We start from the raw sequence: 18,723 nt of genomic DNA on the forward strand, positions 1-18,723 counted from the left end.
GTTCATATTAAGTGGAGGAACCTCAAGGACGTTATGCTGCGTGAAATAAGCCAGACACATGAGGACAAAGACTGCATGATCCCACTGCTGCGAGATACAGAATCAAACTCAGAGACAGAAAGGAGGACAGTGCTTTCCAGGGTGTGGGGATCGAGGAGAATGGGAAGTCATTGCTTAATGGATACAGAGTTTCAGGTCGGGATGATGGAAAAGTTCTGGTGAAGAGAATAGCAGATATGGTTACCCAACAGTGTGAATGTACTTAATGCGACCCACATGTGTACTGAACATTGGTTAGGACGGTACATTTCATGTTACGGATATTTTACCATAATTTAAAAAAATTGGGCAATGGTAGTGAGCAGGCAACCCACAGAAGACATAGACTGGTAAACTCACAGAGAGAAAAAAATGAATGCGTTAGGGCTACATGTACTGAAACGGACATTTCTCCAACATGGATATTATTATGCTCTTTGGTTATGAAAAAACAAACAAAACAACATGTAATTTCTATGGGTGCTTAGAAACATATTTAAGTGCGCAGAAAACGGTCTGGAAGGATACGCTTGTATTTTACTTTGGAAAGAAACGAGGGGAACAGGAGTGGGGCGGTGATGAAGGGAACGGTCGCCTTACGCACGATGCTTTAATTTTTTACCAGAATGTATTCACGTGTTACCTGTGAAATTAAAAATTATCTCTAAAATTCAAAAATAAACGACCCCGAAAAGCAGAGGCATGGAAGGGAAACTAGATTCTAGGTGCAGCCACCCGGCACAGCTCCGGTTCCCAGCCCTGCGTCATGCATGTGAAGAGGGGAGACCGCGGTCATGCTAGGACACGTCCTGAACCTCCATTATACCGCCCACATTTCAGCTTTCCGCTCTGGGATGGTACTCGTTTAAAACAGGGGAGCAGAAGAAATTACTTTCAAATTGCCTGTTATACAGAAGAGCAGAACTTGCTTTCTGTGTCAAGCTGAGATCACCTGGGAACACGTCTCCGCGAAGCAATAGCGAGCCAAGTGTTTTTTAAATCCAATTTTTTTTCTGACTGTGAGAGTAATATGTGCTTACTGTTGACAGCTTTAGAAATACAGTTGTTTTGTTTTGAGGTTTCCCAACTGTCAACTGCGCAAGACCAAACTGGCCATGGTGAACATTCTGGTCTTTCTCTGTCTAACCTTTACCTGTGGAAATCTTTGCTTTGCTGAAGCCAAATTACAACATATTTTGAACACTGCTCTTTCAAACTTAACATTATAGCCTATGCCTCTCCCACATTAAAAAGAACAACAACAAATACTTGACAAAGAAGATTCATGATGGCTACAGAATATTCCAGTGACTGCTTAATCATCTGCTATTGGACACCCACACGCTCTCCTCCCCTGTAACCAGGTGTTTGTAACCAGGTGCTGGGAAATCTTTCTGCACATCACAGCATTTCCCAAATCCTGGTCCTGTGGAATGTCCTCGAGGTGTTAAGAGACGTTATGGGAGGAAAAACTAGTTCTACAGGCAAAAAAGCTGGTTTAAAACTGAAGGTGGATGGATGACTTCTCCAAACCCACGACTCCCCCAGCTCTGGGCTGCTGGTCAGCCACTCTTGAACTCGTCTGCTCTTACAACTCCATTTCAGGCTAGCGTCAATCATGGTCAATGGAATTCCTAGGTCAAATGGTACTGGACACTTTGCAAGCTATCATCATGTTGTTGCAAGCTGCTCTCCATAAAGCTGGCCCCAGGTCACACCGCTACCAGCATGTTCGAACATGTCGTCCAACAGCTGGGCAGGACTGTGGAGTTTTCAGTCTTTGCAGACAGGCAGCACAACGATAAACTCACCGTTATGTTATTTCTATTTCTCTGATGATGGCCAAGTTGAATATTTGGATGCCTGTCAGATACTCTTTGTATCTACCTAAATACAGTCTGTACTATTTCTTCTGCAAACTGCCTTACTTCTTAGGCTAAGACGCTTCTTTTTTCTAAACTTTAATAAACTAGAGTACTTCTTAGAATCAAAATGCGTAAGTGGCAGTGGATTTGTTCTCTTCCCTAAAAAGCTGTTAATAAACTGACAATTTTTAAATAAATGGTTACACCTTTAATTTTTTTTTTTTTAAATAGCTGTTTTTATCTCCTGGGCCCTTAGTGTTTTTTGTTTTTTTCAGGACGATCTGCATGATCTTTTTTCACACAAAAGCTATTAACCCTTTGCCTGTCGTCGGGGCTGCTGCTTTCAAAATGCACACAATCGGGGCGCCTGGGTGGCTCAGTCGTTAAGCGTCTGCCTCTGGCTCAGGTCATGATCCCAGGGTCCTGGGATCGAGCCCTGTATTGGGCTCCTCCACTGGGAGCCTGCTTCAGCCTCTCCCACTCCCCCCGCTTGTGTTCCCTCTCTCAGTGGCTGTCTCTCTCTGTGTCAAAGAAATAAAATCTTAAAAAAAAAACAATTGCACACAATCCCCTTTAAGTTCCCAGCTAGGTACCTTTGAGGAGGCGCAGCAGCGTTAAGGATAAATACTGGTGTGGGGGGGCTTCCTTCTGATCCCTGGTGTATTGGGTGGTAAACTCTTCCAGCCACTTGATGAAAGCAGGGCAGGCAGACAGGCCTTGCAGCAGGGAGTTCATGAAGCAGGTGTTCCCTAAGTTGACGAGGCCAGGCACCAGCCCTGAAAAAAGCGGGGGGAAGGAGAGAGAAGCACATCACATTGGATCAACTCTTTCCTTCTCTCCCATTCGGGAGCCAGAGTTTCTGCACCGGAACCTGACAATGAAAATCCCAATCTCAGAAAGTCCTTATCCACAGACATCGGGAGGCAGGCGGTCTGTCTGTACCGGGGCCTGGCCCTAGTGCTGCTCCTTCAGAAGACTGTAAGCGTCAGAAGGACAGGCCCCCTGCCGTGGGTTACTGCGGACCGCCACCCTGGTGTCTGGTACAGTCTGATTTACGCTGAATGTACACAAACACTTCGTAACATCTCTCTTCCATTCTCTCTCTCCTTTGATAAGAAAGCAACGTCAGAACACAAGAAAACAACTGTTCTTTTGTTGCTCCCCAGGACAATGATTTCGTTCTTGTCATCAGTGCAAAAGACACCACCATAGCAATCTTGGTCAGTCTTTCTGCAAAGACAGTAACAAAATCTGACATACTTCCCTTTTCTGCTGAAACTTTTAAAAAAAAACTTCTGATTATGAAAGTTCTCACAGATGCATAAAAGAAGAGAGGGTATATAATCAACCCCAATCATAACCCCCCCCAGATTTAACAATGACCAACATTTTGCTTTTTCGATCCCTTTTGTTCGCTTGTGGCTGAATTTTAATCAGCATCAGGAGAGTAGCATTTACGAAAGGGGGCATGGTTTAAAATAAGGAAATAGAATTTTGTATTCAGGACGCTAACTGGAAACTCTTACTAGCTGACGAGCAGCTTGTCAATGAAGCCACAAACGCATCACGCAGTCAGCCAGCCGTACTACGGAATAACGCAAGCACCATACGAAGGAGAACGGTCTGACAATTGAGCCACGTGAACTTCTTCATGACACAGCATGTCTCACACTCGAGATTTTAGAGAGGGAGGAACAGAAATCTTTGCACTTTAAGGTCTAAAATAATGAGTCATTAAAATTAATTTCTGCTTAAAAGAAAGTACTGTCCAAAAACCGGAGATATAAGAGAACAAAAAAAACCCGCCCTCCCCTTTTGGTACTGTTTTGGGACAGTGAAGGGTTGGGTCAAGTCTACAGACTATGACGCAGTGACCTCATTCTTACCTTTTCTACGCTTCTTTCTTTCTGTAATAGGACCCCAAATCACATAGATTCCCGCGGCAAGAGCTGCAGCAATTCCACCTATGACACCCCAGTTCTTCATGACTTTGTATCTAGAAAGGAAAATTCACAGTTTACGGGCTTCCCTCATAACAAATGCAGCATGAGTAAGTACAGATACAAGTACGAAGAGATACTGTTTCATCGAAGTAAGCGACTGGCCCACTCAACGCCTAACTTTCAAGTTGAAGTCATAATACAGTACAGGATTATGTCTTGAAACTTAGCATGTTCAGACATTAGGATTTAAAATTTACCTAAGTCAGAGCACAGAAGCCCCATCTCACTCAGAGGGGGAGCCAAGGTTTTCCCCTTACTCTGCCTCTCATGCTGGTGCCACACTGGCTACCTCAGGGCCTTTGCACAGCCGCTCTCTTTGCCTGGAATGCCCCCCCTCCCCTGTCCCCGGATCACTGCATGGCTCTCTCTCACCACCCCTGCACTTCTAACCGACAATGAGAACCTGCACTCCTGGTCCCTTCTACCCAGTTCTGCAGTTTTCTTTTTACCACCTTCTCCCATAACGTTCACTTATTAACTACAGTTATTATCTGTGTCCCTCACTGGAGAGCAAAGTCCCCATGGCCAGGGATCTTTGTCTGTTTTACTCACTGACATATCCCAGGTCTCTAGAGCATGCCTGGCACCTAAGAGGTTCCTAAGAGTATTTACTGAATGATTGGATACTGGAGAAAACATACAGAAATGAATTTATCCTTTGGATTATTAAACAGAGAGGAGGCATACAATAGCATAAATGATCTTCTAAATCTTTACTAACTTAAAAATTTCTTAACTTGAGGCTTAACTTAAGCACTGAAGTTATGCTTTTACTACAAATGAAGACACTTCAGCAATTTAAAACCCTGTTTTTATACAAAGTTATATATTTCCACCAAATAAGAAAAACGATATGTGTGTGAATAAATATATATGTGCAATATATACCAGTACATATGTGTTCGATATGTATATGTGTAATATATTCTTATTCCAATATTTGGATCATACGAATAGTTTTGAGCTCAGCCCAGTCAACATCAACTCCGTGAAGAGTCACTAGTGATACTCCTAACTCGTCTACAACAACCAACATCTTCCTAATGTCATAACTAATGTAATGCAGAACTGATAACTGAATTCCAAATAACTCTTTGTTCTCTGAAGACAGTCAATAGAACACACACAGAACTTGGTTAAGAAAGGGGCATTGCATTAATCTGGTTCGATTCTGGCTCTGCTATTCCTTAGGGCATTATTTCACCTTCTCAGGCTCAGCTTTGTCATGTGTACAATGGGGACGACCAGGAGACTTAGCTCATGGAGTTCTGAGAATCCAATAAGTGCTAGAGCAGAGGAGGCAAAGTTAAGGGCTTAATAAATGTTAGCTGCTACGATTATTAAGTATTATCATCTCAATTTCGTTTGTGAACGTTATCCTTGAATTTCTTACTGCATTATTGTGCTGACTTCCACACAACAGGTGTATTACCAAAAGTGCTTGGAAAGATTAAAAAGAACCATCGCTGAAATTCTAAAGCACTTTGCAACCGCTTTAAATCCCCCAAGCAAACACTAACATATAAGGGTGTTATATATAACATATAAGGACTCTATGCCAGGCACTGTGACAATCTTATCCCATCCTGAAAACAATCCCACGGAGGTAGGTTTTACGATCATCTTCATTTTCTTTTCTTTTTAAAGATTTTCTTTATTTATTTGAGAAAGAGAGGGCACGAGCAGGGGGAGGGGCAGAGGGAGGGAGAAGCAGACTCTCTGCTGAGCAGGAAGCCCGATAGGGGATTCGGTCCCAGGACTCTGGGATCGTGACCTGAGCTGAAGGCAGACGTTTAACCGACTGAGCCACCCAGGCGCCCCTATCATCTTCGTGGAAGCGATGTAGCCGACTTGGTCAGAGTGAGTGAGGCGGCGTGGATCTGAACTCATGCCACGTTTGTGCTTAAAACCATAAACCTCGTGAGGGAAACTGAAGGACAGAGTGTCGAAGGGATGGGAGAGAGGACCTGCCCAGGTCCTCAGGAAGGTATGGGAAAAAAACCCAGTGAAATTTGGTGACTCTGGAAACCCCCGTTCCTCTGCAAAATGACAACACAAGGAGAGCAGTGAGGTCTGGGAGTAAAAAGACGTCTTCTCCCCCAGCTCGACTGTGAGGTCAGCTGTAGGGCCACAGGCAAAGCCATCTCAAGGCCTGTTTCCCATCTACAGAATGGGGGCACTGGACAGGAGAGCCATTGAGGGCTCCCGGCCCTGGAATAATAAGCTCGTTAAACCTGCTCCAGTTACAGAGAAAGGAGCTAGGCTGAGCAACAGGTCTCAGCCATTTAGGGTCAGTAATGGGGGTGCAGTGTTCAGCTCTCAAGACTGGAGCCCGTGGGAGGATGAAGAAAAGAAGGGAAATAGGGACCCTGACAGGATTGGGGGCCCATACTATTGGGGTTCCTAGCAGGAATGGGAGATCTTAACGGGGCTGGAAGCCTTTACAGGTTAAGGGGTCCTGATCTGTTCCCGGACCCTTGCAAGACAGAGATTCACTAATAAGACTGAGGACCCACACAGAATAAGGGATCCTTGGCTTAACTGGGGGATGGGGGGATGACAGGAATAGGGGTACTGACAAAAGGGGGAAGGGCTAGCAGACCTGGGTCGCTTTGAAGGGCTGTGAGAACCACGGCAGGACTGGGGTGCTGGGAAAGACTGGGGGACGCTGGCGGCCCAGGGAATGACACCACTGGGGGGGGCCCAGAAGGATTGGGGGTACCCTGAAAGAATTAACGGGTCCTGAAAGGCCTGCGCGGCACTGAGAGGTCTCAGGGGCATTGGCAGAATTCGGGGCTTTGACAAGCCTGAGGGTGTCTGGAAGTTCTGGGGACAAGGACGGGGCTGGAGGAGGCACTGGCAGGTGGGGGGCAGGGCACTGAGAAATTGGGGCGGTAGCAGAACTGGGAACGGCTGACAGAATTGGCGTTGCCGAAGAACTGGAGGGCCTGGAGGCCCATCCGCCATCGCGCTTCGGGATCTGGGCCTCCAACCAAGCCCGACGCAGAAGCCTCCGGAATGCTCGCTCCTGCCAGCACCGTGAAAGGCCGCCGCCGCAGGCCCAGGCTGGGGACCCTGGCCCCGGCCTCTCGGGCCGCCCCGCCCCCCAAGGCTCACCTGACGGCCGCCCCCGTCCGCAGGAAGCGCTGGATGGCCCGGTCGGCCGCGGTCATCGCCGCCTGAGCCCGGGAGCTCAGCATCGCGGTCGCGCGGGAGACCCGCCGCCGCCCCCGCCGCTACCACCGCGCGGGACCAAGGGCTCCGGAGGCTCCCGAGGCAGCGGAACCCGCAGCCGCAGTCCCAGCTCCTCCGGGGAAGGTAGGACGAAGGACCGGCTCCCCGGAGAACCGGAAGCAGCTGCCGCCGGAGAACAAGAGCCGAAGGACCACATCCTTGTTTTCCCTTCTCCCGCTTAGCAACCGGCGCCGGCGTCGGTTACCAAGGGAGGCCCTGCGGCCCGCAGCCCGGTGGGTGTTCAAAACTTTTGCTCCGGCTCCGTGCATTTTAAATACGGATGTCCCATTTACAGCTCGTGTAACTATTTTAATTTTTTTGTTTATGAAGAGGGCAGTCCCGCCCGAAAGCGGGATCAGGCCTCGGCCACCCTTAGTTATGATTGTCTCATCAGAGTGTAAATAGGTCGCAGGGGAAGGGCCTTTAATGAGCACGCCGGCCCTACCTCTGACGGCATCAGTAAGAGAGATGGAGGCCTTGGGTAGTAGCCGCCGAACTTACTGTTTACTTACGTGCATTGCTAAGTACGTCACATGTATTAATCACCTTCAACCTTCACACCAACCTTAACGTAACCCACGCTTCACAGGAGGTAGTAAGTAGCTTGTGAGTGGTGGAAGGAAAGTCTCTGTGTCTCCAGAATAGCGCCGTCCCGTAAAAATATAACGGAGGCCACATTTTTAAATTTTCTAATAGCCACGTGAAAGTTAAAAAAAAAAGATGAAATTAATATTAATAATAGCTTTTACTTGACCCGTTATGTACAAAATATTGTCATTTCTTTATAAAAGTTTTTAACGAGATCATTTACTTTTTTTTTGTACTAAGTACATTTCTATTTGAACCAGGTGCTTTTCATGGCTCAACAGCCGCACGTGGCCAGTGGCTGCCACGCTGGACAACACAGCTTCTAGAACCTTAGAGCCAGAGAGAATTTGCACTCCCTTTTAAATACTCCCCAACTCCAGAGCAAGTGATCGCACCTGCTTTAGTAAAGAAATCAATGCTTTAGAGCTCAGTGGTTCTCAAAGTTTTTGGTCTCAGGACGCTTTGGTATGCTTAAAAATTACTGAGATCTTTTGTTTATGTGGGTTATATCTAAGTATATTTAGGCTATTAGAAATTAAAATCGAGAGAGGCGCCTGGGTGGCACAGCGGTTAAGCGTCTGCCTTCAGCTCAGGGCGTGATCCCGGCATTCTGGAATCGAGCCCCACATCAGGTTCCTCGGCTATGAGCCTGCTTCTTCCTCTCCCACTCCCCCTGCTTGTGTTCCCTCTTTTGCTGGCTGTCTCTATCTCTGTCAAATAAATAAATAAAATCTTAAAAAAAAAAAAAGAAATTAAAATCGAGAAATAATTTTGTTTTTTTTAACTGAAATATCATTTATACAATAAGATTCACCTATATTTGGTTCTGTGAATTTTGGGAAATGCATAGTCTCGTAACCACTACCACAAACAAGATATAGAACCTTCACCCCCACCCCAAATAAAATTACTGCCTGTCCCTTTGTTCACTCCTCCACCCACCTCCAGTCCTTGGCAACCACTGATCAAGGCTGAGAAAAGTTTTAAAATCCAAGAAGACCAAACCATACGTTCCATTTGACGTTGAAGCTGTGACCTCACCTCTGGAAAACTCCAGGGTACACTCATGAATGAATGACAGTGGAAAAGGCAAATAAAAAAAGTTTTAGTGTTACTATGAAAATAGTTTTGACCTCAATAACCCTCTGAGAAGGTCCTTAAAATGGGGTCCTGCAACTATACTTTGAGAACTGCTACCGTAGCCTAATGAATATCCTGCCATCCCAACAGATAAGTATGCTCAGAAGTCTACATACCAGACTATTTTAAGAAATTAGCATGTACAGAGTATAGTCAATCAATTCACAAGTTTTTGACCATTTTATATGCCTTATCTCAATTTAATTCTTCCAATGACTCCCTGAGTAATAATAGTACAGTCCCCCAACTTATGATGATCTGACAATATTCTGATGTTACAATGGTGTGAAAACTACGTGCATTCAGTCGAAACCTTATTTCAAATTTTGCATTTTGATCTTTTCCTGGGCTGGCAATACGCAGTTCGATGCTCTCTCTCATGATGCCGGGCAACGGCAGCCAGCCATAGTTCCCAGTCAGCCTGGCGACCAAGAGGGTAAACAACAATACACTTACAGCCATTCTGCACCCGTACACCCATTCTGCTTCTCACTTTCAGTAAAGTACTCAATTAAATTAGGAGAGAGAATCAACACTTTATTATAAAATAGGCTTTGTGTTAGATGATTTTGCCCAACTGTAGGCTAACATAAGTGTTCTGAGTCCGTTTAAGGTAGGCTAGGCTAAGCTGCAACGTTCAGTAGGGCAGGTGTATTAAATGCATTTTCGACTTGGGATATTTTCTTTTTTTTTTTTTAAGATTTTATTTATTTATTTGACAGAGACAGCCAGCGAGAGAGGGAACACAAGCAGGGGGAGTGGGAGAGGAAGAAGCGGGCTCCCAGTGGAGGAGCCCGATGTGGGGCTCGATCCCAGGACCCCGGGATCACGCGCTGAGCCGAAGGCAGATGCTTAATGACTGAGCCACCCAGGCACCCCTTGACTTGGGATATTTTCAATCTGTGATGGGTTTATGGGAATGTAGCCCCGTATAAGAAAGATCTGTACTCCACATTCCATGAAGGTAACAATGCCTGCTGCCTGGTCCTTGCTGCTCCTCTAACCAGTAGGGGTGTGGCTATCATTGACTAATCGAAGTTCTTAAAAGTAAGGATATATTACTAATTTATGATGATAGCTGCTGCCAGGAACAAGGCTGTGCCTGCTCTAACATCCATCAGGCGGATCAAGGATTTGCAGCATCCTAGGAGATCACAAGGTCATCTGTCAGTGTCTTTGGCAACCTTCAGCTACTGGGATTATTTTGCAGGGAAATGGTTTATTTGAGATCCTAAATTCCGTGGGATAAAAACCTGAAGCACTATTTTTCCAACTGCCCCCACCCATACTAAGTCGGATCTCCTCCTTTCACACCATGGGGTAGGTCCCTAAATAACGCAACTATGTAGCTACTTTCAAAGATCCATCTCATTTCAATATTTAAATCACTGTCCTGTTTATTTTTGAATTTAAAACTCAAAGGTGATTCAAAAGTCTTCACCCTTGGGACACCTGGGGGGCTCAGTCCTTAAGCATCTGCCTTCGGCTCAGGGCCTGATCCCAGGGTCCTGGGATCGAGCCCTGCATCGGGCTCCCTTCTCCGCTGGGAGCCTGCTTCTTCCTCTTCCACTCCCCCTGCTTGTGTTCCCTCTCTCGCTGGCTGTCTTTCTCTCTGTCAAATAAATAAATAAAGTCTTAAAAAAAAAAAAATCTTCTCCCAGACTCCAGGGGAAGGAGTGACCTGGAGAGAGAGGAGAAGTCCAGCTCTGAATACCTTTCCCACCCCCTCTCCTAGCAACCCTGTGTCTCAGAAGACAGACCTCAGAAATTGTAATCATATTGTCACACAAAGCCACAAGAAAGATCTAGAATCCAGTTAGGCGTCTTTTTAATATTTTTAAAAGTTATCATTGTGCTGTATTTTCCTAACAGATAGGTAAACTATGAAAAAAAGCATTGAATTCCTTTCCAGTTTTTAGAACTTGTTGCAGGGTTTGACACAGACTTTTCCTTCAGGTATTCTCACTAGTAGAGAGCCGGGTGCTCCTCTTCTCAAAAGTCACACCGACCCAACCCCTCTCAGTAAATCCGAGGGCAGGACTGGCCCCAGTGGCTAGCTCTGGCTGGCAACTCTCTGAACTTAGATTATGTAGCACTCGGTGCCTTTTTTCTTCAGCTTTGGGCCTACATGTCCGTTCTGGAAACACAAGAAGATCCCTTCATGTGTATGAAACACTTGCTTTTATTTCCAGGCAGAGAAAATAAAAACAGAAGGATATAAGCTTTAGCAGAATTTTGTTATTTTTTTTCTTACATGGTTGTTTCGTAGACACCCCCCCCAAAAAAAAACCCAAAAAACAAAAAACATAATAACAACAACAAAATGGCTCAAAAAATGGGTTAATTCTGCCTCAAACAGCACTCCAGGACTCTCCTGCATTCTTCTGTTATGTTTTTCCCAGAAGTCCTCTGACCACACAGTTGGCCCTCATCGTGTCAGCAACACGTCCTTGAGGCTAATTCTCCCTCCTCCCCGGATGAGTTTATGAGTTGACTCCAGGACCAGAAGGGGATGGGGTGAAGGATAAGCACTAGCTCAGATTTCTAACTGTTTAACAGAGGTGAAAAGGGTTTCTCTGCTTAAACTGGACCCTCTGGGGAACCAAACGTAAGTGTTACTAGTATTAAAACCACAGGTCTGAACTGGGCTTAAATGAAGAGATCCTTGGTTCTAGATATAGAGCAAAACTTCCATCTGGCTGGCTGTGTGAACTTAAGCAATTCATCTTTTCCCCTGGATGTGATAGTTTATTTTATATGTTAACTTGGTTGGGTCATGGTGCCCAGATATTTGGTCAAACATCATTCCGGATGTTTGGGTGAGAGTAATATTTAAATCTGTAGACTTTGAGTAAAATAGATTATCCTCCCTAATGTGGGTGGGTCTCATCTAATCAGTTGAGGGTCTGAATAGAACAAAGAGACTGATGTCCCCCAAGCAAGCAGGAATTCTGCTAGCAGATGGCCTTCAGACTTGAACTTTAATATTGACTCTTCTCTAGGTCTCTGCCTTGCTGGCCCACCCTGAATATTTTGGACTTGCTAACTTCCACAATCATGAGCTAATACCCTAAAAATGAGTCTCTGTGTCTCTCTCTTTCTCTGATTGAAAGTATATCAGATTGAAAGCATGAAAAATACAATAACACACAGTGATGGCAATTATATGAGGAAACAGGCAATCTTGGGGATCCCTGTGGGAGTGTAAATGAGTATCTCCATCCAGCAATTTGAACTACTTAGAAAAATTAAAAATCTGTATATTCTTTTTTTTTTTAAAGATTTTTTATTTTTATTTATTCGACAGAGATAGAGACAGCCAGCGAGAGAGAGGGAACACAAGCAGGGGGAGTGGGAGAGGAAGAAGCAGGCTCATAGCAGAGGAGCCTGATGTGGGCCTCGATCCCATAACGCCGGGATCACGCCCTGAGCCGAAGGCAGACGCTTAACCGCTGTACCACCCAGGTGCCCCCAAAATCTGTATATTCTTGACCTAAATATTTATCAGACATACATAAGAATAAAGATATTTATTGCAGTCGTGTTGCTAATACTAAAAGATTGGAAGCAACCTAAATAGTCAGCAAAATTATAGTAACCCCACACAGGAGAGTACTGTGTAGTGTGAAAATAATGAACCAGCTCTTTGTGGACTGACAAGGAAGATTCTAAGACGTTGAGAGAAAACAGTAAGGTGTAGGGCAGTGAAATGGAATACTGTTATTTGTGGGAGAGAATAAAAATTAAGTGTTTATAAATGTAGAGAGAACCAAGAAACTGGGAACACTGTTTGCCTCTTGTAGGGAAACTATGTTACTGAGAACAGGGAAAGACATCCTTTTGTCCTTTGTGAATTTTGTACCATGGGCATGCATTATTTATTCAAAAAATAATTAAAAATTTAAAACCTGAAAAACATAGGGGAAACAGTATCAAAATTGACATTCCTTTTGGTCAGAAATGTTCATTAGAAGCTTGTGAAAAATGAAAAAAGCAAGCTTCCATAAGACAAATATAATCTCAAATTTACAAAAAGATATTTATGTATGGGTGTCCCAGCATCAAAAAATGACCAGAAGGATATACTCCCAAAGTGGTAACTCTCGTTATCTGTTTGTGGTATATAGTAATAATTTTTATTTTCTTCTGAATGCTTTTGCATGTTATCTGAATTTCTATAATGATCATTTATTTCTTTTACAATTAGAAAAAATAATTTTTAAAAAATATTTTATTTATTTACTTGAGAGAGAGAGAGAGAACAGAGGGAGAGGGAGAAGCAGATCCCGGTGAGCAGGGAGCCTGATACATGGCTCCATCCCAGGACCCTGGGTCATGACCTGAGCTGAAGGCAGACGCTTAACCGACTGAGCCACCCAGGCACCCCTAGAAAACCAATTTTTTAAGAGAAGAATATATATGTATGATTTTGTCTTTCTGTAAGCAGTAGTTCTGAATTATTTCAACCTTTGTAACTCATATCCTGGTTGGTGTCCAGTTTCCAGAGAAATCCTAAAACTCAGCTTTTAAGTTCCTCTTACCACCTTAGAGCCTGACAATATTGAGCCCACATTTAACCCTTTCTAGGTAACTCTTCAATGTAAGTCCTTTATAAAAATAATTTGCATGGGGCGCCTGGGTGGCACAGCGGTTAAGCGTCTGCCTTTGGCTCAGGGCGTGATCCTGGTGTTACGGGATCGAGCTCCACATCAGGCTCCTCCGCTATGAGCTTGCTCCTTCCTCTCCCACTCCCCCTGCTTGTGTTCCCTCTCTCGCTGGCTGTCTCTATCTCTGTCAAATAAATAAATAAAATCTTTAAAAAAAATTTAAAAAAATAATTTGCAAAAGGCAACTGCAGTAATCATGACTTAATTTATATGACTGATCAGTTCATACATTGTGTATATTTACTTTCTTAAACTAGCAAGCCCCTATAGGCTTTTTAGAAATTGGATATAGTTAATTGTGTACACTTCCTCCTATTTGATAAATTTATGTCTTGTCAAACAGTGACTGGAATCCTTTCTTTGTTTCTCCCCAGTAAGAATGGCATTCAAGGGGTGCCTGGGTGGCACAGCGGTTAAGCGTCCCAGGCCTTCGGCTCAGGGCGTGATCCTGGCGTTCTGGGATCGAGACCCACATCAGGCTCCTCCGCTAGGAGCCTGCTTCTTCCTCTCCCACTCCCCCTGCTTGTGTTCCCTCTCTCGCTGGCTGTCTCTCTCTGTCAAATAAATAAATAAAATCTTAAAAAAAAAAAAAAAGAATGGCATTCAAAGTCACCCACTCCTATTCAAACAGTAATCCTGTAAGATCTTAGCACATTGCTTCAAGAAACTGCCAGATCGTTTTCCAAAGCGTTTGTATCTGCCCCCAGTTTCTTGGCACAAGGCTCCTGAAACCTTTGTGATTTCCTATGTGATAATAGCACTAGCAGCATCTTTCGTTCTATTGAAGTGATTCTGAATGGGCTCTGGATGGGAGCTGGTCACCGGAAAGACCAAGCCATGATTAGAAGGTTGGAATGTTCAGCTCTATCTCCCATCCTCCGGAGAGGGGAAAGGGGCTAGAAATGGAGTTAATAATTGATCATGCCTATATGAGGAAGCCTCCACAAAATCCCAACAGTAGGGGTTTGGAGAGCTTCCAGGTTGGCCAATGGACCCCAACTCCATAGGGACAGAAGCTCCTGCACATTTGGGACCTTCCCAGTCGTCACCCTATGTATTTATTCATCCAGCTGTTCATCTGTATTCTTTATCATATACTTTAATAAACCGATACACATAAGGAATTGTTTCCCTGAGTTCTGTGAGTCACTCTAGCACATTAATTGAACCCGAGGAAGGGTCATGGGAACCTCCACTTTGTAGCCAAATTGGACAGAAGTTGTGGGTAACCTAATTGTGATTGTTATCTGTAGTGAGGTGGAAGCAGTCCTATGGGATTGAGCCCTTAACCTGTAGGATCTGACATTATCTCCCGGTAAATGGTGTCAGGGTTGAGTTAAATTCTAAGACATCCAGCTGGTGTTACAGACAATTGCTTGGTGTGGGAAATGATGCTATGAGAAATCTGCTAACAGAAGTGCAGTGAATGTGGTAGTAGTTTGAAAAGTAAAAGAGAAACACAGGAAGGAGAGCTGGGTTTTTCCCTATTCAGGAAAACTAGGCAGGTTTTCTCTATACAAGGGTATGAAGAGCCAAGCCTCCCTTTTCTACTGGCTCCTGGGTAAAGTCAGTAGGTAATTAACAGCTCCCAGCACTCCCAGCATTCGCCAGGGACCTGGGAATGACTCCAGGTGGAAATGCCATCCTACCAGCATGGCTAGCAGAGCAGGGATCTACCACCGAAGGCTTATTTGCCCCTTTTGGTTTTTTATCCAATTTCAGTTCCAAAGGAAAAAAAAAAAAAAGACAAACCTCTTTATGAATTTAAATCCACAGGCTTCCTTTTAAAAAATTAAGTGCCATTTTATAACTGGTGGAATATTGTCTTAATAATAATAGGGTTCAGAACACAGGATAGAATCACTTGTTCATAGCACGTAAATGTATATTCAGTATTTCAGGCTACGGCGTGGCTTGTCAGTCTTTATTCCAGCCCCTATAGATTTTGTTTTAAGAATCTCTGAGAAGAGATCATGATGCATTACTCTGATGTGAAATAAAACCCATCTGGCTTTTGGCATGCCCCCATTTCCCGGACAGATGGATAATGTGGTTAGCTGGAAGTAACTGCCTTTATAATATTCATATCTGCTCAAGGATGCCTCAAAGATCAGAGGTATAAACAAACATGGGTCGTATTTTTCTTGGCTGGTAATCTCATCCAGGTAGAACTTTAGAACACAGGTTCTCAGTGTGGTCTCTAGACCAACAGCATCAGTATCATTTGGGAACCTGTTAGAAATGGAAACTCTCGGGCCTCACCCCAGACCTGCTGAATTAGAAACTCTGGGGGTGGTACCCAACCATCTGCATGCTAACAAGCCTCTGGGGGTGGCTCACTCACACTCAAAGGCGGAAACCACTGCTTTAGAAAAATGTAACCATATTTCTAAGAAAGAAGAGAAAACATTAATTTTTTAGGATTTTTAAAATACTTACTATGCACCAAGGACTGTTCTCCCAGTTTTCAGGAGTACCTCAAAAGTCTCTAGAGGGCAGTGAGGGAAGCTAAATGTGTGAAGCTTGTTGTACCCTTGATAATGCTGGGCTGGCTGCTTGGAGGCACGACTTCCTAGTGGCCAGAGAGAAAGGCAGACCGGGTGGAGGAACACTGCGTCCCTCTTCCCCAAGAAGCTGATAATCCTGTTATGTGAAACCTCTCTGTTTAAATGTTGAAAAAAGTTGGAAGTCAAATTTTAGTATTTATTATTAAAAATTATTGAAAGTTACTTTTTTTTAAAAGGAACAGCTCTATTGAGGTATAGTGACATACCACACAATTCACTCTTTTTGTTTGTTTCGGGGTTTTGGGTTTTTTTAATATTTTATTTATTTGGGGGGGGAACGGAGAGAGAGACAGCATGAGCAGGGGGAGGAGCAGAGGGAAAGGAAGGGAGAGAATCTCAAGCAGACTCAGTGCTGAGCCCGGAGCCCTATGTGGGGCTGGAACTCACAACTCCGAGATCATGATCTGAGCCGAAATCAAGAGTTGGACGTTCAACTGACTGAGCCACTCAGGTGTCTCCAATTCACTCTTTTTAAGTGTATAATTTGATGATCACTTGATGAACTTTTGAGTGTTTCCACTTTTTGATATTATGAATAATGATGCTATGAACATTGTGTACAAATTTTGTGCATGCCGTGTTTTCATTTCTTTAGGGTATATACCTACAAGTGATATTGCTGGGTCATAAGGTCACTCTGTGTTTAGATTTTTGAGAAATCACCCAACTGTTTCCTATAGCAGCTGCGTATGAGGGGAATGTCCAGTCCACATCCTCACCAACACTAGTTATCAACTGTCTTCTTAATTCTAGCCATTCCAGTGGGTATGAAGTGGTATCTCGTTGTTGTTTTGATTTGCATTATCCTAATGATTAATGATGTTAAGCATTTTTTCAAGGGCTTATTGGCTAGTCACACACTTTTTAAAAAAGATTTGATTTATTTGAGAGAGAGAGAAACGGAGAGAAAGAGCGATCATGTGCTGGGGGAGGGGGGAAAAGGAAGAGGGAGAGAATCTCAAGCATACTTCCCGCTGAGGGCAGAGCCCTGTGTGGGGCTAGATCTCACAACTCTGAGATCAGGACCTGAGCCGAAATCAAGAGTCAGACACTTAACCAACTGAGCCACCCAGACGCCCCAGCTAGTCACACATCTCCTTTGCAGAAATGTCTATTCATATTATTTGTCCATTTTTAAATTACATTATTTGTCTTTTTATTATTGAGCTGTAAGAGTGCTTTATATTGTTTGAAGTAAGTCTCTCATTAGGTATATGATTTGCAAGTATTTTTTCCCATGCTGTGGGTTGTCTTTTCACTTTCTTGATGGCATCCTTTGAGGCAGAAAAGCTTTTAATTTTGATCCAGTCCAATGTATCTAAATTTTTCTTTTGTCACTTGTGCTTTTGATGTCGTGTCTAAGAAACCACTGCCTAACTCAAGGTCATAAGGATCTGCTCCTATGCTTGCTCCTAAGAGTCTCATAGTTTTGAATCTTTACACTTAAAAGTATTCTTGTTAACCCTTCAGGCTACTCAAAACTCATCTCTCTGTGGATCTGGCTTATGGTTGTCGAGTCACCAACTGTCAAGGCTTGCCTGGGACTCAGGGCTTCCCAGGACTTGGAAATTTCAGTGCTAAAGCTCAAGGTCCTGGGCAGATCAGGACGAGTTGGACACACTACCAATGGACCCCCAACTTGCCAGCTCTAATAGAAATCATTACCCTTGCTCTCCATGGCTTTAAATAGATACTGAATCCCTACTCACCCGAAATGAAAGATCAGTTTGTTTTCAGTTTAACAGGCATGTATTGAGTGTACACCATGCAAAGCCCTGGGGTTGAGTTTAGTGAGGGATATTAAATTCCAATTTCAATGTCCATAAATAAAGTTTTATTGTTCTAGGCCCTTGGGGTACATCAGCAAATCATTTCGGAGCTTACGTTCTAAAGAGGGTAGACAATGTAGCTGGAAGAGGATGGGGAAACCATATATAGGGAGGATTTTGAAGGCAGGGATTTGGTTTTATTAATCTTTGATTCCCCACTGTCAGGGCTGTAGGAATCACTCAATAATGCTTGTTTGCTGAATGAATGAATGAATGAATGAATGAGTGATCTTTGCCTTCTCATACTCAACTTACATTGTTTTTTCTTGATTAATTTCATTAGACAGCTCCATGATGACAATGGCATGTCTAACTTGTCTTGCATAAGTCCAGTGCCTATCACAGTGCCTGGCACACAGTAGGTGCTCAATTAACAGTATTTTAATGCATGGCTATGTCTTTGAAATTTTCATTCCCTTCATTTGCTATACCAGCCTGGGTTTCAAGAATATTACACTGATAACAACATTAATGAATCCCTACAAATAAACATTTAGAGAGGCGTCCTCAACCAAAGAGTGCTCATTGGTACCTCGACAGCCATTTCACAGGCCGTTGTGCCCTATAGGCACCCAGGAAAACATCGCCAACCACAGAAAGCCTGTAAATTCCTCTAACCAGAAGGGCTCTCCCCGCCCCCTCTCCCCGCGCCGCTCGCTCTGCCCTCCGCCTCCTCCTCTCCGCCCACTCTCCTGGCGGCGGCGGCTTTGTCTCGTGGGCAGGTCCCCGGCGGCTCCCTCCCCCGAACAGCTGCCGCCGAGGGAGGAAGCGGCGCGGGAGCTGTCCAGCAC

General features: G+C 44.2%; 1 protein-coding gene across 3 annotated transcripts in view; it reads right to left on the reverse strand.

Moving 5' to 3' along the window:
- USP30 (ubiquitin specific peptidase 30) overlaps window positions 1–7,223 on the reverse strand; it is a 27,332-nt gene extending 20,109 nt beyond the window's left edge. For all 3 annotated transcript variants that reach the window (XR_005831696.1, XM_040619814.1, XM_040619813.1), the window contains exons 1-3: window positions 7,025–7,223; window positions 3,791–3,900; window positions 2,498–2,680 (exon numbers count right to left, since the gene is read on the reverse strand). Coding sequence is in view for 2 of the 3 variants with exons in the window: in XM_040619814.1 (XP_040475748.1) it covers window positions 2,498–2,680; window positions 3,791–3,900; window positions 7,025–7,107 (376 nt within the window). In the remaining variant the exon portion in view is untranslated. The remainder of the gene's footprint in view (window positions 1–2,497; window positions 2,681–3,790; window positions 3,901–7,024) is intronic.
- Between the last annotated feature and the right edge of the window lie 11,500 nt (window positions 7,224–18,723).

Source organism: Ursus maritimus, unplaced genomic scaffold, assembly GCF_017311325.1.
Source record: "Ursus maritimus isolate PB19 unplaced genomic scaffold, ASM1731132v1 scaffold_33, whole genome shotgun sequence".
Taxonomy (NCBI): Eukaryota; Metazoa; Chordata; class Mammalia; order Carnivora; family Ursidae; genus Ursus; species Ursus maritimus.